Below are 21,904 nucleotides of genomic sequence, written 5' to 3'. Positions count from 1 at the left end.
GTCATTTCATGTTTTAGTTTTCTACAGAGATTGGAGGTCATCTATTCATATAACCTTCATTTGCTTTGATCGTATTTATCCTTTGCCACATTCCAATTTCCCCACACTGGAATCATTAAGGTTTCATCTCAATCCTGCTGAGCACAAAGTGATTTGTTATTGATGATAAACAGGACTTCGCAAAACATAATTTATTTGTAACCTTGGATTAAATGGGACCCAAACCCAACACTGGGCTGATAAATCATCAAAGTGTCCACAGGATATTAATAAACACTGCAGGATCAGCACAAGCTAAAGTAATAAATGTACCTAAGGATAGTTTTTGAAAAAAAAAATCAAACAGCATATCTCTTTGTGTGTTAAATATTTGCTGTTCTGTGTGAGGGTCCTTTTCATCCACCTGCCTTAAACTTCTCATTCTACATACAATGAGCTGAACTTAAGCTTCCACATCTTTGCGTTTGTTTTGCAGGAGTACAAACAGCTGATCATCTGCATATGATAAATTTTGAATGGTTATGAACACAATCACTCGTGCTGCTGTCATCTCCAGTGGCTTTGATTTGTGAGGATGAAGCATTGCTGCCATCTAGTGCTGAACACTAATCATTCTGTTGAAAGTTTTTAGAGGGAAAGGAATGCAAAACTCGTATCTTCAGTAATTGGCCAAATTCAGTGCGGAACTGCATTCGATTTTAAAGGAACATGTAAAAAATATATTGTAAATAAATTAAATCTGCATGTCAGCATTTGAGAGAGCACAGGCTTGGATGCTTAATACCAGATTGTGGAAGCAGAATCAATTGCTTACAATGTGACTGTTATTTTTTTTAAAGCTACTTTATTTTCACATGTTGTTAAATCCTATACCTAAATTAAAACTCTTGTAGCTGTGTTCATATAAACATGCAAACATTTAGCGGAGTGTGGTAATCCACCTGATGACCCATGGCCTTCTTCATTTGATCACATTCTGAGGCCACAGCACATCTTGTACATGGGCATTATAAAAATATATTGCAGAAGTCCGGTATTTATTTAGTTTTACTCAGTTTGATAGCATTACAGTAAAACCCAACCCCTCCATATCATTTTGGTTGTAGTATGTACGACTAAAAGCACAATTTGGATGACAGCCTATGTAGCTTTCTGCTTCCAAACGTATTGGCTCCCTCTGCCATGATCCCTTATAAGTTATTATTCCTGCATATTGTCCCATTTTTCAAGCCCGGCACAGTTTCAGCAGATTGCCGTTCATCACGAGTCTGGTTTGGCCCAGGATTTCTGCCTCCTAGAAGGAAGTTTTTGTCTTGCCACTGTAGCTTTGCTAAATGTTGCTTAGTGCTGTGCTCATGATGAATCTTTATAATACAGCAATGAGTAAGTTATTTTTCCTGCTCTTCTATAACACAACACACAGTAAGTTCTTCTACCTGCTTTTTGTAGTGTCTCGAGATAACATCGGTTATGAAAAGGCGCTATACAAATAAAGATTGATCATTTAGTCATGTGGTGTAACCTCATTTACATTTTTTAATAAACACTGACTAGTGCTGTGCAGAGTATTCATCTGCCTCAGCTTTGAAAGTAAATTGTCCAGTAAACCAAAAGTAAATGTCCTCTGCTCTCCTCAATCATCAGTCATCAACTTTGTTTCCAGACTCCATAGTATTTCTTTTGTTCAAGTGTTCAACATTTGAAGTTTACTTTACGGAGTTACTTAGCAATTAGCCACACAACAGGGAACCCATTAGATCATATTAATTCTGATAAACAATAACTCAGCATGTCACCAGTTCTTAGGGGTTGTTGTTTCATGTGAACGCATACTGATTTCATAATTAATCTTTTTCAGTGTCATCTTTTTGCAACTGCATGTACTTTCTATTTCTTTGCTAAATAGCTGTTTAACTCCAAAACTATATTGTACCGGTTGTAAGTAAAAAAGGAATAACCCTCCTCTGACTTTATTAACTGATCGTACTTGTTAATTTGCAGAATAACGCAAATAAATCTAAAATAATAGATGTGATGCAACCTACAACTCTTAATACCAATTTTAGAAAACACTACTTTATCACTCAGGGCTGAGTCAAGTTTATATTCTGTTGATTTCCTCAACTGAGAAAAGTAATACATCTCCATGCATGATATATATATCACTTCAACAAAACCAGTGTTTATCTGGAGTGTGCCGCTTCAAATAGTTTTGTTCCAAGTGTTGTTGCACACCAGGTGCTGGATCTACAAGACCTCGTGCTTTAAACGTAATAAAACTGACAAATATTATTAGAGCATATTATTTCTTGAACAACCTCCAGGTACTTTGATGTATATAAAAACTGAACAGCACAGGTCAGGACACTTTGTTTGACTTGGTAAGACTTAAGAATTAGTAAGCATTAACGGTTTTGTTTTCAAGTCTTTTGACTTGACAGCGACATCACATCTCTATATTCTGAGTAACTCATTACACAATTGACATCTTGCATATGTTAAGAACAATGAATTAATGAATAAACAATTCAATTAATGTGGACAAAAAAACACATTTATTTGCAGTGCCAAATTATCCCATCGTTCCAGCCTTCCATAGCTCCCTATGGTCATCTGGGGAGTTGAGACATCTAGTCCAGCTGTAGGAAAACAAATCATACCATTATTTAATGTTAAACACAGGCTTTTGTTGCAAATATATTCTACAAGGCATACAGATTGAAATCAACTAAAAAGTAGTGTCTACTAAGCCCCTCTCATCCAAGTTGTCAGGTAGGGCACTGCTTCACTATCAATTGAGCAACCAAGACTTTGTTTACATTATACCATTACTCAGGTAAAAGATTTGGCTGGATTATGGCATATATTCTCAACATAGTCACTTAAACTCATAGTCACTATGAATACTTGCCTTGACGAAGCCGATGTCTTTGGCGTACTGCCTGAAGCACTGGCGGCACATGTTGAGCCCGTATTTACGGATCAGACCGTGTCTGTTCGAGCATACCCGGCTGGAGGGGGAACAACAAAAAAACATGAGTTTCATGCTCTTGGGTGGTAAAAGTTGAGGAAATATATATCCAAGTCCAACTTCTACAGCCGGAAGTCCACACAAAGCCAAGAGCCGTCTGCATCTGACACCGAGAATTATGCAAATAATGTGATAACCCAGTCAAGCTTTTCTTTCCTGTGATTAGACAGGCATCCGACTACTTTACATACATACATACATACATACATGTTATTCACGCTGCCTTCCTGTACATTCAACAGTTTAAAGCTTTAAACAGTGTCAGCGGCTAACTCATTTCAATGCTACAGCTACTCGGCTAGCTTGGCGCATCCTACACCGCCATGTTGGCTCAGGAGCAGCGTCCATGCGGTGAACATCAAGTCATAATATCTCTCAGACTAAAGCTACAAACACATTAAAAGTAAGCCAGCGACGCACTCGTATCGATTAACGACAAATTAGAGGCATTACTGACCAGGATCGGGATCCCTGGCCGAATTTTCTGGGGTGACTCCAATAGAGCTGCTGATGGCCCATCTTGTCTCTTTCGCTCGAGTGTCGGAAAGGAAGAAAGAAGGACGCGCCTGCGCAGATGAAGCTTTCAGCTGCCGTGTTTCCGGCTGCGTGTGTGTTTGTTGGTGCCTCCTAGTGGTAGAAACTAGAAACACGGCTGCATCTATGGATAACAATAAAGCCTGCTGGTTATGTACACAGACTTAAAACTCTGTAAACAATTAGTTGAGCCACTTCAGTGTAGCTGTACATTCACAACACACCTTTTTTTTTTTTTTTAACATAGAACAACTTTTATAATTATAATAATAATAATAATAATAATAATAATAACTTTATTTATGTAGCACGTTTTAAAAACACAGGTTTACAAAGTGCTTTGACAAACAGCAAAAACAAGAACAAAGCAAACTAAACCAAACACAGAAGAACATTAACAACAGCAAGAACAAACAAATGCAAAATACAAAAAATAATGAAATACAATTCAACAGAAAATAACCCATAGTGCACGATACCCAACAGACATATATAACCCGACCATCACAAGAACCATCATAAGAACCCAGGCAACACAAGAATCCAACAACACGAGCTGAGACCAAGAGGAGCAAAGATTTAAAAAGATGTAAGAAACTAAAAGAGCTAAAAGCAAATAAAAAGCAATAAGCAATAAGAAGATAAGAGCAGTAAAAGAAATATAAACAAGTGGTTAAATAGAAGGAAAAAAAAAACTATAATATTAATCAAAATAAAAAGTAAATATAAATATAAAACATAAATAGACAAAGTAAGTAAGATAAGAGCATAAATACGAGATAAGAGCCAGATTTGGCCAGATTTTTATTGGTAACATATTACAAAGTATGTTTTACAAGGCTACTTGTCAAAATTCGGATCAATCATAATGTTGCTGTGTTGACAAAAGCTACAGAAGTCATCTGACAAAGATATTCAAATGGAGGATTTTTTTTTACATTTATAGGCACATAAATCATGCTCTTAATTAACTATGTACCTCTGGAAAACAAGCTGCCTGAGTTACATATTACAATTTCCAGACAAAATTATAATTTCTGGGTACAATGCCTATGATTTTTTTCCCCAAAAAATATTAAGACTGCTATTCTAGCTATATTTGAGTCCTGAATATTTATTTTAGAAAATACAAACAATGAAAAAAACAAAACAGTAAAGTCCTAAATAATAAAATAGATCCTACAGTACATGACTCATAAATTGCTTTAAGTAATTTTTTATAAATAAAGCCGATAAGCACTGATGTCCTGCTCATCACCTTGTTCTTATATGTGAGAATTTGTGTAGCACTTAAAAAAGAAAAAACCTAAATCTATCTCCGGCTATGCCATTTTTTCCATGCAAAGTGCAGGAGGGGTATATTATTGTGTCTCGAGTGCCCCCCGCAGGAACAGTGCATTCTGGGACAGCGGCAGGCAGTGGTTCCGTATTTGTGATTTTTTTTTTTACAGCTAGCTGATAGTTGCGTTTCTATGCAGCCTGCTGGAAGAAATGGAGGAAAATGGGACGCCTCCTTTTTGATGTCTATCACTGAAAGGACCGCACGGCTGCCCCACTTTTAGGTAAATGTTTTAAACATGTCGGTTCTGGTTCGCCATGGACGCTGTTGTTGACGAGGTTTGGTCTGTGCGGACTGCTTCTAAGTTGTTAGCTGTTAATGCTAACTTACTGTTAGCATTTACAGGAAGCTGCCCGTCATAAAACACCGAAGCTGCGACGGTGTTTTTAGTCGATGTGAAAGCATTTTGTTTCAGCTGGTGGACTAACAGACACGGAGTGAAACGTGGAAATCGATGTAAGTCGTCGGTGGTTCGTTTTGCCTGACGGCGGCCAATACAGGATAGAAAAACTAACATCAAGGCTTGTAGGCTCCAAGTGAAACATTGCATGTTTACACTGCGAGGAAACACGCAAGACATTGTTTGGATTAAATAGGTTCTGCTTATGCAATTAATTAGAAATCCGGGTTTTACAACAGAACTACTTTCACCTGCATAACCCATGTTTTGTTCTGATTGTGACAAGCTGCAAATGCAAAGGAGTGCCTTGCAGGAAATGCTCATTTGAAACGCATAGTAGATAGCCTAGATACCATTTCTATTTTATCTAATGCAAAACACTGCTTTTAAATATCACTCTGTAAAAGTACATTTGTTGCTTTGTTCAGTTGCAGCTACTTGGAGCATGTTCATTCATATTTTCACAGATACTAACAGCTGTCAAATGCATTAACCAAGGCAGTGCCAGTGCTTTATTGATACCCCCCAACCGAGGAGGTGTCAGCCAGGCAGGGAGGGGACACATGTAATACGAAAAAACATTGTGAAAGGGTTGGGGTATTTCAGAAGATAGGAGCAGAAAGTACAACTTTTGATAACGAGTGCATGGCTGTTTGAAAAGATATAGAAGCATACTGCAAAAGTAAACTGAAGATACAACTGAATAGGGCAAACTTCACATGAGTATCATTCACACTGAGGCCTGAAGTAATCCAGGTTTGTGTTTTAGGTTATACATTTTCATAGTATCATGTCAGTGTCATTTCCCCCCTATTTCCTTTTTCTTTTTTCTGACTTTTAATGTATGCAATTTGATATCTTAATGATTTATTCTCTTCATTCATTGTGATATATATTTTTTTAAAGATCCAAAAGCCTCTTGGCTTTTGCGTTCCTACTTCTACCAAGATTTTCATCAGTAAACTCAGTTGAAACAAGGATCTTCCACTTGTTTCTCTTAATAGTAATGTGTGAAGGTGATGGGTGATCTGACCGTATAAAACATTTACACATGAGCTCTTAAAACTTCAGCCTTTTTGCGCAAGTCTCCATGTTGCAATATCCTGCACCGTGACATGATGTAAAGATTATGAAATTGTCGTTATTGTAGTTTCAACCATATTTCTCAACCCTATTTGCCCCGATGCACCTAATGTAATCTCTGTATTTATTTCTCATATAGGTGGTTCATGCACACTGCTACCCTGCTGCCTCCCAGCGACCGTAATGCCTTATGGAAAATCCATCCGCCATCAATGACATTCCAGCGGGATCCATGTTTACAACAACAGATCATTTTGCCAACAGTTAGCCTCACAGCAGCTTTTTTTTTTAATTAAGCCTGCTCCCTTTGTAAAGCACTGCATCTTAGTTTGAAACCTGTGCTTTGTGTTTCACTGCAACCAATTTTTCTCCTTTAGCAAGAGGCTAACCCTCTATCATGAGATTCCGAATCTACAAGAGAAAGGTGGTGATACTGACTCTGGTGGTTGTCATCTGTGGCCTCGCTTTCTGGAGCAGTGGAAGGCAGAAGAAGAACGAAAGTGGAGCGTTCCCCAAGGAGATCGAGACGGCGAGGAGAAGCAGCAGCATTAGCAGTAGCAGCAGTAGCATCAACAATCATATCCAGGTGCAAGCTACACCTGCGGCCAGCCGGGTGTCTGTTCCACCTCCTGTAATACAAACAAATGACACACACCAGGAAAAAGCTAAGGACAAAGAGAAGATTCCCAAGCCAGAGATAGATAACACCACTTTAGTCTATCGGGGAATTGTTTTCCAGCTCAACTTTGACCAGACAATAAGAAACGAGGAAAAGTTTAAGGCAGCGCGGCAGAAGGATGATCTGGTCGTGGTGGTTCAGGTCCATAATCGGCCAGACTACCTTAAGCTGTTATTGGACAGTTTGCGGAAAGCCAGAGGTATAGAGAACATACTGCTGATATTCAGCCATGATTTCTGGTCCCCAGAGATAAACAAAGTGGTGGCCTCTGTTGACTTCTGTCAGGTACTTCAGATTTTCTTCCCCTTCAGCATCCAGCTGTACCCACAGGAGTTCCCAGGACATGACCCCAAGGACTGCCCCAGAGACATTCCTAAAAAAGACGCCTTAAAGCTGGGTTGCATCAACGCAGAGTACCCTGACTCGTTCGGCCACTACCGTGAGGCCAAGTTCTCACAGACCAAGCACCACTGGTGGTGGAAGCTGCACTTTGTATGGGAGAGAGTCAAGGCCGTAAAGGATTATAAAGGTCTAGTCCTGCTGATCGAGGAGGACCACTTTATGTCCCCGGACTTTATCCATCTCTTAAAGCTGATGTCGGTTCTGAAAAGGGAGCAGTGCACCGACTGCGACATCCTCTCATTGGGGAGCTACAGCCACATCGGCTTCTCCAGCAAAGCCAATAAGGTGGAGGTAAAGGCATGGAAGTCCACCGAGCACAACATGGGGATGGCTCTGAGCAGAGAGACGTACCAGAAGCTCATCCAGTGCACCGACACGTTCTGCACATATGACGACTACAACTGGGACTGGTCCTTGCAGCACCTGACCGTGTCCTGCCTACCCTCCTACTGGAAGGTCATGGTGAGCGAGGCGCCGAGGATCTTCCACGCCGGAGACTGCGGCATGCACCACAAGAAGGCTTCCTGCATGCCGATCAGCCAGAAAACCAAGATTGAGAACATCCTACAGAGCAGCGGGAACCAGCTGTTCCCAAAGAACCTCCTGATAACAAAGAGACTGCCCGCCAACGGGGCTGGAGGGGTGGCCCCACATGTGAAAAACGGGGGCTGGGGAGATATCAGGGACCATGAACTCTGCAAGAGTTATGTGCGATTACAGTGACCTTAATTACTACTATTATATATTATTGTCTCTTTTGCATCCTCTATAAAGAAAAAAGCCTTTTAAAAGTAAATCTTTATGGACTATTCTTCATATTGCCTGTTTTATTGGACTGTTCCAAATAAAGACGAATGTTGGATTTTTGGCTTCTTTAACACAAATATGTCTTCAAATTGAATTATTTATAAGTCATTCCTGCCAAGTCTGCTTTGTTATGTAAGTCGTCATTAACAACAATCTACTAAACTATCTATGGTTGTGTTTTCTCTAACAAGGTTTTAAATTGGTTTAAATAAAAATAGCCAAAAGGACAGTATTTTAGAGGTCAATTGGGAAGAGTAGGCAATTTCTCATGAAGACAGTCATGAATTTGGTGTGTCCATGCATTTGGTAATTCCACTGTGCATGCATAATTAATTTGAAGATATTTATATCACACAAAATAGCTGAGATCAAAAGAGGTCCTTTGAGACACCTTGTTCCATTTCAACCATCTCCTTAGCTTCAACAGGTATCTAGAGCAAGCTGAGACAGTCATTACTCCTGTGTCTGCTGAAAAGATGTCATCTAAGATGCACAGTATTCAGAAGCATGCTAGTAATACTTCCATATTAGGCACAAAAGGGAACTTAGAGAGGCCGCGTTTGTTTGGTGCAGTGCATTTAATATATTTTGTTGCAATGCATCAATCTGCAGATGAGCAGTTAGGGTCCAATCTGACAATTTAGCCACTTGTATCCTTTTGCAGAGATTTTTTTCATTTTGCAGATAAATGCCCACAACGCACCTGGAGCGGTCCCAAGACACTGATACAACTTTCTCGTCCCTGTTGTTGCTATTGAAGGTGCATTTACATTTTAAGTGCTTGGACCACAGCTCAGTATTGATGGTTTCCGCTGAGGCCCAAGCTCGATGGCTCGTCTGAAGGCTGCATTGATCGCTCCTCCCCCCCTCTGGCAATGTTTAACAATCAGTTCTGCACACTGTTCAAAATCTGGAGTATCTGCAAAGTTATTGCTGACTAAACACACCGTTTGGTTCTTTTAAAATACTTTTCTGGAGGGCATTCTGAGATTCTGCTCTTTACAAAATTCCTAAGTGTTTGCATGAATTAAATATGAAATGCTAAATGTTAGGCATATATTCTTAGCACAGTGGTTCATTAAGACACACGATTGTAAAAGATTGATCAGCACTGGTAGAACAGACTGCAGGAAAACAAGTCTCACTTTGTATTTAATTTGTGAACTTAAATTCCTAATGCAGTGTGAAAACTTGTGATTCTGGGGCTGCTGTGCCGAGGTCATGTGACTGGCAAATTGTGTAGCTGCTCCCTTGGTGGAGTCTCAATTATTGGGCCCACATCTCAGGGGACACAGGGCTCAGAATAGAACTGAGAATAAGAGGAAGTGGCACTCTGCCCTGGATTCTTGGTGACTAATGGTGAACTTGAGCTAGAGCCCTTAAAATGTCATGTGCACTTACCTCTAAAAAAACCCAAGTTATTTTTTATTTACTTTATAGTTTGATAGCCCAAGAATGTAATCCTTTACTGCACTGCACATAGCACCTTCACATGGTGAAACCTGATATCAATAAAGGAGAACATATTGACCAATGACAAGTAGGCAACAAGTGAAAACTGAAGCAGACAATCACCGACAGCAAAGATGAGCGAGAGTCAGTTAATTACGCAATATTCACATAATATTTCCTCATTAAATAGGAAATAACTCAATTCCAACCCTTTTTAACAACACAACATGGACTTGAAGTATTACAGTAAATGGCTTTAATCGCACATTTTAAAATGAACAATGGCTCAAATGAGTCGTTCTAAAATATGAATCCTCAGAGATTACTTACCAAACACTGCAGCTCGCCTCAGCTTTATGTACAAGTTGAATGCTTTTTAGCTTATTGTTTTGGCATCCCTGTAGTGACTAGTTTAGATTCACTCTTTAAACTCTCTTAGTGCATTTCATGGCCCACAGTTGTTTGCTTGAAGGTAATTGCTGCTTGCCTGCTATAGTATCAGAAGAAAAAATGTGCTACCTGCTTTTCATCAAACTATTGACTGTAACTGTCAAATGAACAGTGCTCCATTTATATTAGCGAGCTGTTAATATTGGCTCATATATTGCCTGTATAAGCTTAATGAGCTTTTATTCTTACTATGATTCTAATAACTAAGATTCTGGCAATAATTTGCAATACACAATATCCAGCAAAGTCTAAATTCATCAGCTGAATGCCAATAGCTCTCACTATTTTCAAGTACAAGCTAAGCTTTAAGATGTAATCCAATTAATTGTCACATCCTTACACAATGTATTTCTTATTACTAAACTCACTGCAGGTCTCAACAATGGGCTTAATAAATATCCCTGACTAATTTGAGGTTAAATTACATTTAATATTCTGTCTCAACCTGTTATAGAATGAAGTAACCTCAGCTCCGTGTAATTTAGCCAACCTAGCTGCATGCATTCATTACCACAATCCATTTTATTGTGCTGTGGTGTTTTTGCAACACATTGAATGCCGTTCATTCTTCAGGCCCATGCCTCTGAGAGTCTATATTAATCATTCATAGCTGTTGCACACATTGCTATGTAAACATAAGTCTAGGTCAATATATGGAGGGACGCAGACTTGGGAATTGCATCTGTGAGAAGACGATTAAAGCAGGATTCTACAGTAGCAATGGGATTCTCTTTCAATCTATTGGATTTCTATCAAGAGGGATCCCCTGAGGATGCAAGATAAATGTAGCTGTTTTCAAAGCTCTTACTGTATATTTTGATTGCTATTCAAATGGCCTGCTAGTAAAACTTAAAGGCTGGTGCAGTTTATTTATATTGAATATATTTGGTTGGAGACCTGCAGTTGAGAAATAAATACATAATAAAAAAATATTTGGTATAGTCAAAGTGATGTTTTCTATGTAAAACATCTCTCCAAGTGCCAATCCTGATTGATACCCGTTCAGTATTGATGTATGCAGCTCAGCGGGGGGATCAGACAGTCAGTCAGCTCCTGTCAGGTGCTGATTGATACCCTGACAGGATGATCAGGTTTACCCAGCCTGCTAATCACTCTTCTCACCACTTTCCTCTCTGTGATGCCACACGCTGCAGGTTTTAATGGCTGCAAGTGCTCGTATTTCTTCTAAAAGTGTCTTATAAATTATGGAGGAGCCAGTTTTATTCCCCCACTTTGAATATAAAATATATATGAAGCAGTAGGGTGAAGTAGTAGAAGTGCAATTGTACAAAGAAGGAGGGAACGGGAAATAAACATATAGTGGATGTTTTGGTGATAGTTGTTATCGAGTAAAAGTTCACTTAATGGTTATGAGTACTTCTCAATCTTGCATTTTGTTTTAGCAATATTGCCATCTACTGGCTACATGTGGCTTTAAGTGCAATCAGTGGTGGTAAAAAAAGTATACAGATAGTTTTCTATAGTACAACACGGTAGCCTTAAGTGGACATTCATCCACACATCATATTTAGCCAATGCAAAAGCTCAAAACAAACACAGAAATATTCTGAACTAACCTCAATAGTGTGGGCAATGATAGCAAGACATGTGGTCTGTCCTATGATAGTGACAAGCAATTTGTTTGTTTCTAGATCATCAGAATATTCTCCTGTTATCAGGATAAAACAAGCTTAATTTTCTCAAGATAATGAGATAAAGATGTTGAAACCCCAAGAAATGAGTCAAATTAATTAGTTGTCAAAGGAAAACCAAGTTTGTCCACTTAGTGCTTCTAGACAGAAGTACAAATACCACTCTTTCAAAACACTCAACTTCAGGTAATAATGTGCAAATATTATCAGCCGAATTTATGGAGGTAAAGTAACCTTGTCAAATTCTGGCAGTTTTATACCACTATGTGATGTTTTTGATCAGTATAACTAAAAGACAATTTTCCTAAACTCTTAAGACAGTTAGCACAACATCCATCTGTGTAGGCTATGCATTAAATACATTTCTTGTTGCTTTTACACAAAATACATACATTTAACACAAATTTAAATTGCTTGAACTTATTTTACACAAAAGCTCAACCGAGACCAAAACAATGGATTTTTACAGCCAAATTTACAAATGTTTTCACACTGTATATGTCAGAACAGATAACATCTTGTTCTAAACATAACCTATGGGCTAAAGTCTAAGTGCATAGCTGTTCATATTGTAGATTGAAACACACACATATATATATATATATATATATATATATATATCCCCTGTATTTTTATCCATTGCTACTGAGGAACAGCTGATTGAAGTTATGCAAATATCAATCACAGCTGATTCCCATCTAGGGAACACACTCAGGTGTTGAGGTTCTTTAAATCAAATGACCATAAGGTATACAGTAAAAAAGGACCTCTTTGGGCTGATCTTGTGTGGAAAAGGAACAATATAGAGTAACACAAAGAAAGTAAAAAAATGCCTGCACGGGGGAGAGGAAGACGACAAGTTAGAGGAATGGGAAAAGGGTGAGGGAGAGGAATGCCTGGACGAGGTAGAGGGAGAGGAGTTAGGATACGTGGTGGCACTCAAAGAAGGTCCAGAGCTATGAGGGTAACTGATGAAATAAGAGCTACTATCATAGACCATGTCATAAACCACGGACTATCATACTGAGAGGCTGGTGAACTAGTACAGCCAAATCTCAGCCGGGACACAGTGGCATTGGCAGTGGATTTTTTGAGAAACCAACAGGTAGGATATTGTATCAGGGCTTCTCCTACTGCAAAGTGTAAATAATGTTACCATGTATTACAGTAACTGCATGCCTCCAGTCTCTAATATGTAACTGTATTTTGTCTCCAAGGATTCAACGTCTACCTCCCTCAGGGGGCAGAGGAAAGCACCTTAATGAAGAACAGGAACTTGCCATTATCAACATGGTGATTGCTGACAATGAAATAAAGCTGAAGGACAATCAGTCCAGAGTTGTATAGGACAACCTTGTCTTTGGGAACATTGCAGCAATCAGCATAACATCCATTTCCCGGACTCTAGCTAAACAGAGTCTGAATGAAACTATAAAGGTCCTTTCGAAAGGAATGGGGAGCACATCAAAGTACTCTGTCACCAATAATGTAATTCCAGGTAAGGTTATGCATCACAGTCATTACTGTACTATACATATAGTATATGTTTTGCAGTAAACTAGTCTATAAACCTGGAGTATAGTAGGACACAGTAGGTATACAGCAAAGCATTTACACACACTGTCTGATTGCTTTCAGAGAGTCATGGAGTTGGAGGCCAATGAAGTCTCACATGAAATGATCTACGTCGATGAGGCCGGCTTCAACTTGGCGAGAAGGCATCAGCGCAAAAAAACACAATTGACAAAAGGGCCACAGTTACCTTGCACTCCGGCATAAATGTGAGATTAGCCCCTTCAACACTGACTGCCTTCTCCTGTCTTTAGAAGACCTGCGTGAAAGACTGGTGCCAGAGGCAGAGAGGGGACAGGTGGGAGACCACTTGCCATTATACATGTATGTGATCACATGGGACAATGTGGTATTCCACCATTCCTGTGCAGTCACAACCTGGTTTGACGCCCCCATCTGAGGATAATGTCCCTTTTCCTTGCCCCTTACTCCCCTCTCATCAACCCCATTGAGGATTTTTTTCAGCCAGGAGATGGAAGGTTTTTGTCAAATGTGGCTCCATGTCATGTTGTGTTGTTTTGTTTTTTTGTTTGCAATTCGCTTAACTCCTCCTCAAAGCATGGCTTTTCCAGTCATTCAAATCCAGTCGATTTTCACACAAAAATTAAATAACAGACAAATAAAGTAGCTTAAGTTGAAGTGATTACAACAACAGTGGTCTGGTCAGCCTTTAAGTAGAAATATTATGAAGGTGGAGCACAAAGCTCACAGATGACTTCAGCCACCTGAATAACAGCACCATCGTGTGGCCTTGTTTGGAAGAGGTAGTTGATCAGTGATTTGTTGTTCTTCACCCAGATGCCTATGCAGCCTAATCAAGAAAAACTGTGTTTTATATTTTTAGAGGTCACTATCTGCACGCTCATTTAAAGACTAAAAGATTGGGGGGACATATTTGACAACGCATGAATTGGCTAGAAATAAGTTCCAGTTATTATTATTATTTTTTTTTTTTACAGATATCTAGCCTCGATTGTAGATACCTTAAAATGAATAATTTGAAGTGAATTCACTATTCAATGGGTAAAAATTGTGTTATGAAGTACTTTTAAAATCTCCATAGTAACCCAGGTTGCTGTCCAGGTTATTCGAACAAAAACAAACTCGAAGTCATTGAAACGAAACAAACTCAGAGACAGCAGCAAATATTCACAGTGGTTTCAAAGTTTCATATTTTCAAGGATTTCTTCAAAAAAAGATCTTCATCATCGACTTTTGTCCTCCAAACATCGACTGAACATCATTAAGAAGCTCAAGTGTTTCAACATGGAGAATGTAAGATTGATCATTTTAATAAAACAACCAGTTTTACTGTCGACACGATCAGAGCTTTGTGATTAAATGAGACATTTGATGAAACGTTTATTAAATAACATTCACAGGATAATCTACTGACATAACATGTAAAAAAAAAACAATAAACTAGGAATCCAAAACGTTTATTTAAAGGTATATATGTCTTCAGACCATGTCGAGTTAAAACAGGCCCCAAAATAGCTTAGGCTCAATCGAAGTGACTATTTTTGAAATAAATTTAAAACATGATTCATACTGGCCCATCTGTATTTGGTGTTAATTTTGTCTATAGATAATTTAATACCAGAGATTTCGATACTCAATAATATGAAATTGAAGTGCTGTAAATAAACTTTAAAAGGTTGTTATGAGCATAATCAAAAGTAAACAGCATTTCAAATCTCCATAGTAACTAAATTAAAGTCGCTGCAGGTTGCTAGGTGATTAGGCAGAGATTATTGATCATTCGAACAAAAACTAATTCAGAGACAGCAGCAAATATTCACAGTGGTTTCAAAGTTTCATATTTTCGAGTATTTCCTCAAAAAAGATCTTCATTCATAACCTTTCTTCTCCAAACATCGACTGAACATCATTAAGAAGCTCAAGTGTTTCAACATGGAGAATGTAAGATTGATCATTTTAATAAAACAATCTGTTTTACTGTCGACACGATCAGAGCTTTGTGATTAAATGAGACATTTGATGAAACGTTTATTAAATTACATTCACAGGATAATCTACTGACATAACATATGCCAGACAATAAACAGAAACTTAAACTAATTAGATCGTTTATTTAAAGGCCTCATGTCTTCAGACCATGTCGAGTTAAAAGAAGCAGATACAAACAACTTTAACTATAACCCGCATTTTTATGCCTTTGTCTCTTTTCCACGTTTATTATTTTCACATCTTTAGGTTAATTCATAATTCATTATCTTTATTTGAGTTATTTTTGTCTATAGATAATTTATACCAGATATTTCGATACTTAATAATATGAAATCAAAGTGTTGTAAATAAACTTTTAAAGGTTGTAGCCTAATTTGCATTTTTATCAAAAGTAAACAGCATTTTAAATCTCCATAGTAACTGATTAAAAGTCGCTGCAGGTTGCTAGGTGAATCGAAAATGAAATTATTCGATCAAAAACAAACTCAGAGACAGCAGAACATATTCAAAGTGGTTTTTAAAGTTTCATATAATCGAGGATTTATTCACAAAAGATCTTCATCGACTACTTTTCTCCTCCATTCAACAAGTGTTTGAGCATGAAAGATGTAAGATTGATGATTTTAATGAAACTTCCTATTTGACTGTCCACACGATCAAACGTTTGAGATTCAAAGATACACATGAAAATAACTTTAAATACTTAAAAACTGAACTATAATTATGTGACTTTGAAGAGTTCGCCAGAATTTTGTGAAAACAGTATTAAATCATTTAAATTCTAAACAAGTTTTAGTTTCAGTCCACTCCTCATGGGGTTAAAGACCAGATATATAGATACTAGGCCTATAGAAATATACACTTTCCAGGTTATGTTGGACACTTTTTATTTTTAATGCTCTGTAACTGGCTAAACTTGAACAAATAACATCAAAAAAATTGTCAGCATCACCTGAAACTTTGTTTTATAATATAATATAATTAACTCATTTATTTTGTCTGTTCACATACCAGTCCATTTATTTGAGAAAGAAATTAGATATACACCAGCAATAACAAAAAAAACACAACCTAGTCCTTTTGTTGCAAATACTCATAGAGATGTGTCCATGTTTTTTTTTTGTTTATACTTTTTATTTGATTACAGTAGTTATTAAATGTTGGTCATGACTTCAGTGTAAGGATGTGAGGACTTTTCTGTAAAAAAATGTATTTCTCTATTTATTAGATGTTTACATTTTGGGATTGTTTCTGTCTTTAGAAGAAGCATCTACTCAGGATGGCCTACACCCTCGTCCAGGACCCGGTCTGGTCCAGCCCGAGGGTGATCCTCAGGAGGATCCCGTCTGCAGCCGGATCTTCAGGAGGTTCATCACTCTGGTCCCCGCCTGTAACTCCTCCCAGCTCTCCTTCTTCTCCTTCTGAGGTAATTATTAACTTATTTCCTTGGTATCCAAATTTCATCTCAGTCATGTTTTAGATCTTTGAAACCCATTTTTTTCTTTACCTATAGTAAAATCACTGCTCCTTAAAGACTTTAGGTTTTTACGAAAACTGTTTTTTGTGGTTATCTGATAGTTTTGTTTGTTTAATTTAAATGAATAATTATTGTAATGTTGGTTATAACTTCAGTGTAAGTGTGTGAGGACTTTTAATCTGAAATTGAAATTTTGTGTTGTTTTTGTCTCCAGTGCTTCACCTGGACTTCCGACCTCGTCTCTGACCCGGACTGGTCCAGCCCGAGGTTGATTCTCAGGAGGATCCCGTCTGCAGCCGGCTCTTCAGGAGGTTCATCACCCTGGTCCCTGTCTGTAACTTCTCCCAGCTCTCCTTCTTCTTCTGATGAGGTAATTATTCACTTATATCCTTTTAAATCAACAGTTTGTTTGTATTCATATTTCATCTCAGTAATGTTTAAAACTTTTTTTACTTAAAGTAAATCGCTGCTCCTTACCTACATATGTATCAATTTAATACTGACCTTACAGAAAGTAAACATGGACTTAAATCAGAAAAAATACATATTTACTCTCCATGAAAAATGATAATGCTAAAACTACTGTAAATAACATTTAGGGATGAAAATGTTATTTATTCCTAACTATGCACTAAGAAGTTGTCAACCATGTGCAAATTAATGGAAAAAAAGTCTCCAAATATGAATATAAGAGGCAAAACATGTTTCTTTAAATTGACACAAAAACCTGTTGACCAAAGTAGATGATCTTTTTGATGATCCAGATCTTTAGACATACTAAATTCTTATCTGTTTACCTCTTAAGCCTTTGACTTACTGCAACTTAAATATTGTATTAATATCGTTTGGTGAAAGAAACAGTGAAGTAATTTGGTTCAGGAACTTGAAAGTTTATCTAAAATCAATCAATGTGAGTGTATACTGATTAAATTAAATGCATAATTATTGTAATGTTGGTTATAACTTCAGTGTAAGTATGTGAGGACTTTTAATCTGAAGTTGAAATTTTGGGTTGTTTTTGTCTCCAGTGCTTCACCTGGACTTCCGTCCTCGTCTCTGACCCAGACAGGTCCAGCCCCAGGCTCATCTTGAGGAGGGTCCCTGCAGCAGCCAGCTCTTCAGGATCGTCTCCACCCAGGTCTCCTCCTGTATCTCCTCCTGTATCTCCTCCTGTATCTCCTCCTGTGTCTCCTCCTGGCTTTCCTTTTACCTCCCTTCTCCTTGACCTACAAGTGAGCTCCTCCTCGTGCCCCTCTTTCCCCTCCTGTTTCTCCTCTCCCTCTTCTTCCCCAGCCAGGTCACAGAGGAGCCCAGTGAGAACCAGCCGCTGCCCCTCCCCCTGCCTTCCCCCGATGATGGCTGAGGAGGAGCAGTGGCCTGGTGTGGAGCCTGAGGAGCAGCAGAGGATCAGCCCCTGTTCCAGACCAGCGGAACCGAGCCAGCCTCCAGAAGCTCTCCCCTCTTCTTCTTTCTTGATCTCCACAGGTCCTGAGCCGAGGTGGAAGAAGAATCTGAGGGCCCTCCTGACCTTCAGGAAGCGGCAGCGTGGCGGCGGGGCGGCTCCACGGGCAGAAGGAGAGCCTCCACGGAAGCGTCCTCACAAGAGATAAGCTATACCGTGATGTGTACATAATGATAAGATAGAGTAAGATAAGTTAAGTTTAGATAAGTTTAGTTAAGATAAGATATTTTACAGACTAAGGTTGTGATGTGTTGTGATGTTGTTTTCACATAAAACAACATGTAGAATCTCAAATTAACTCTTTTGGCAGCTAATGAATTAGCAAAGGGCACAGACTGTTTGGTCAGATAACTTGGTGTTTGTTAACATCTCACTCCTCTCCAGCTCACTCCTCCTCTCCAAATATGGTCACAGATGGAAAAACTAAAATTTTTAAAAATCTGGTATTTTGCAATTTATATTTCAGCATTATAATAAGCACCTCCTGCAAGAAGTGGTTCTTATGTAGCGCTCCTCCTCAGCTCCAGCCTCTCCTCAAAATATGGTCACAGATGGAAAAACTTCTCTCATGTAGGTTCTTATGTAGCGCTCCTCCTCAGCTCCAGCCTCTCCTCAAAATATGGTCACAGATGGAAAAACTTCTCTCATGTAGGTTCTCATGTAGCGCTCCTCCTCAGCTCCAGCCTCTCCTCAAAATATGGTCTCAGGTTTCAGGTAACAAAAGGTCTAAAAAGGCAACAAACCAATATGTTTATTTTACAGTCTATGGTTATGACGTGTTTTGATGTGGTGTTATCACCTACTATAACAAGTAGAAACTCATTCTGGAAACTTGTTCTTTAAGCACATAATGAAATCGACAATCGGCACAGACTTTTGGTCTGATAACTCGGCGTTCGCTAGCTTCTTCTTCACCAGCTCCTCCTCTCCTCCAAATATCGTCACAGATATGAAAATTAAAAACCCAGGATTTAAAAAAGAAATCTTAATCATCAGGTATCAGTGTCTTCGCTCACTGTACCTGGTTATGTTGTTCAGTGTTTTTCATACACAGTTACATTGTTTGTAACTTGGCGTTCGCTAACGTTTCGCTCCTCTTCAGCTCCACCGTCGTATTCAAACATGGTCACCTCTGGCTCCAGGAAACAAAATGATTGAAACGGAAACAAACCAATGTGTTCTCTCACAGCAGGGACATCTTATTGTCAAGTTGATGGTTGTCATGTCTTTCTATTACCATTATACTGAAAACAAGCTTTTTTGGTGTTTGCTAACACTTCGCTCCTCTTAAGCTCCAACGTCTTATTCAACATGGTCACTTCTGGCTCCAGGTAACAAAAGGCGAGAACATCTTTTAATTGTAAAGTTGCTGGTTGTGATGTTTTAATGTTATCACTCTGTACTACCAATATTTAAAAAACTACCTTTTTTTGGCGGCTAATGAATTAGCTACAAAAAAAGGCAACAAACCAATGAGTTTTATCACTGCGGCAACATCTATTAATTATATTCTTAACCTCTTGAGCCTCTCTGGTGCTTCTTTTCCTCCAAATACAGGTAGAAATAAGTGATAATTTTGTACTTTGTGTATTATAGCACTGTAATCATATATCAGTGTCTTCACTCACTGTAGACTAAACTATGATTGACACCAAAAAGCTAAATGAGTCGTTGACTTGTTGAGTGTTTGTCGTTAATTTATGCCGCTGAGACTTCTGGTAAGAAGCTCCTTCACCAACTCATGAATTAACAATGGGTTCAGATTGTCGGGTAACTTTATGGTAACATTTGTTGGTACTGTAACCTCTTGCTCCTCTTCAGCTCCTCCTCCCGTCTAAATATGGTAAACTCCGGCTCCTAAAAAACATAATAATGTAAAACTGGAAGATTAAAAAAATAGTATAGAAGTAATGTGAGATATAATGTGATGTTGTGTTTTTTTTCTGATTTTATGTTGTGTTTATGTGTAGATATGTTATTTGGTGTTATTGTGTTGTCTTGTGTTCTGTCATGTTGTCTGTGTTTTGTTGTGTTGGTATATGTTGTCTTGTGTTTTGTTGTCTTGTGTTCTGTCATGTTGTCTGTGTTTTGTTGTGTTGGTATATGTTGTCTTGTGTTTTGTTGTCTTGGTATATGTTGTCTTGTTGTCTTGGTATATGTTGTCTTGTGTTTTGTTGTGTTGGTATATGTTGTCTTGTGTTTTGTTGTGTTGGTATATGTTGTCTTGTGTTTTGTTGTGTTGGTATATGTTGTCTTGTGTTTTGTTGTCTTGGTATATGTTGTCTTGTTGTCTTGGTATATGTTGTCTTGTGTTTTGTTGTGTTGGTATATGTTGTCTTGTGTTTTGTTGTGTTGGTATATGTTGAGTTGTGATGTGTTGTGTTGTTATGTGTTACTTTCTGTTGTGATGTATCGTTGTGTTGTGTCGTGTCATGTCTCGTCATGTGATCTGATGTGATGTGATGTAATGATTGATGATGTCACATCATGTCAGGTCATGTGACGTGATGTGAGCTAATGTTTTCATCAAAAGGAACTTTTGGTTCGTTCAATGTCACCGCACCTCTTTGATTCATTCACTCAGCTGACAAGTGAGATCTTAAAAGGTGAGTACAACATAAATAAAAATAGATTTTTTGTTTTTTTTGCGTAGGATCCTTTTTGATTTGTTTTTTTCTTCAGGAACAGGAGCAGAAATCAAAAGAGGAGACAGGAAGCAGCACAGATGAGACCAACAGGATGAATCGAATGACCAGAGAGATGAGAAAGGATGAGGGACGCGTATCAATGGTAACTTGATGACAACATCTCTATAGATATTATATATTAATAAGAATACAATGCTCACTTTGAGACAAACTCTTTGAATTGCACCATAGTACATTGTGTATTTATTTGGGTAACGTGTAGAATAAACCCTTTTAATGTTTGTTTGTTTCAGCAGAGACCTCCGAGCAAACAGAGGAGCTGACCACGCACTCCATTTAAAGAGAAGAAGGAGACCACACCAGAGCTTTGCACAATATTTAGCAATCTTAGTTTCCAAAAACAAAATAAATTTTAATTAACATCATATGAAGATGAATTATGTATTCTGTCAAGTATTTGTATTTCTCTGTATTTTGAGGTGGGAGGGTTCTAAAGAATATAAGATAATACTTAACTGATGTCCAGAGGGGAAAATCCGGTGTAAATACAATTAAATTAAGAATAGTTGACATAAAATCATAAAATTGGAAGTATATACATCTGGCATACTAAGGAGTAAAGTGAACTATACAGGACAATAAAATATTATGTGGAGTAAAGTTAAAGTGACAATTGAAGATATAATGTGACATTGGATGATGAATAGTTTAAAGTTATAACAGCACAGTATAACTTTTAACATGGTATAGTACGGAGTTACACAATGTGATGTGTATTTTAAGATTTGCAGGTGCAATATTAGAGGAAGTAAAATATAAAAAGATAATCTGGTATAGTACAGAACAGTGTCTGTGGGGTTTTGCAGTATGAATATGTATAACAATGATATGGAATGTTAAAAGTATTAAAAGTGAAAATATAAGAAATGTTGAAGTGCAATGATA

General features: G+C 38.1%; 2 protein-coding genes across 2 annotated transcripts; one reads left to right on the top strand and one right to left on the bottom strand.

The window, feature by feature from the left end:
- The first annotated feature begins 4,969 nt into the window (after window positions 1-4,969).
- Window positions 4,970-8,440, top strand: mgat2 (alpha-1,6-mannosyl-glycoprotein 2-beta-N-acetylglucosaminyltransferase). Its single transcript, XM_061052389.1, has 2 exons — window positions 4,970-5,127; window positions 6,527-8,440. The coding sequence occupies exon 2, from the start codon at window positions 6,785-6,787 to the stop codon at window positions 8,189-8,191; it is 1,407 nt and encodes a 468-aa protein (XP_060908372.1). The 5' UTR covers window positions 4,970-5,127; window positions 6,527-6,784; the 3' UTR covers window positions 8,192-8,440.
- An 8,086-nt stretch (window positions 8,441-16,526) lies between these two features.
- Window positions 16,527-19,435, bottom strand: LOC132985396 (uncharacterized). The gene is made up of 4 exons (XM_061052745.1): window positions 19,420-19,435; window positions 17,886-18,445; window positions 17,072-17,211; window positions 16,527-16,793 (listed from the first exon to the last, which is right to left on the bottom strand). The coding sequence occupies exons 1-3, from the start codon at window positions 19,433-19,435 to the stop codon at window positions 17,125-17,127; spliced, it is 663 nt and encodes a 220-aa protein (XP_060908728.1). The 3' UTR covers window positions 16,527-16,793; window positions 17,072-17,124.
- Window positions 19,436-21,904: the final 2,469 nt, after the last annotated feature.

The sequence above is a fragment of the Labrus mixtus genome, chromosome 12 (assembly GCF_963584025.1).
Source record: "Labrus mixtus chromosome 12, fLabMix1.1, whole genome shotgun sequence".
NCBI classification, from domain to species: Eukaryota; Metazoa; Chordata; class Actinopteri; order Labriformes; family Labridae; genus Labrus; species Labrus mixtus.
This window is presented reverse-complemented; position numbering and strand designations above follow the sequence as displayed.

Bases quoted from the DNA above. Each gene is read 5' to 3' on its own strand.
- mgat2 (XM_061052389.1), top strand. From the start codon at position 6,785: ATGAGATTCCGAATCTACAAGAGAAAGGTGGTGATACTGACTCTGGTG.
- LOC132985396 (XM_061052745.1), bottom strand. The intron at 17,212-17,885 runs GTGAAGCACTGG...TTACCTCATCAG, and splicing joins AGACGAGGACGGAAGTCCAG to AAGAAGAAGGAGAGCTGGGA.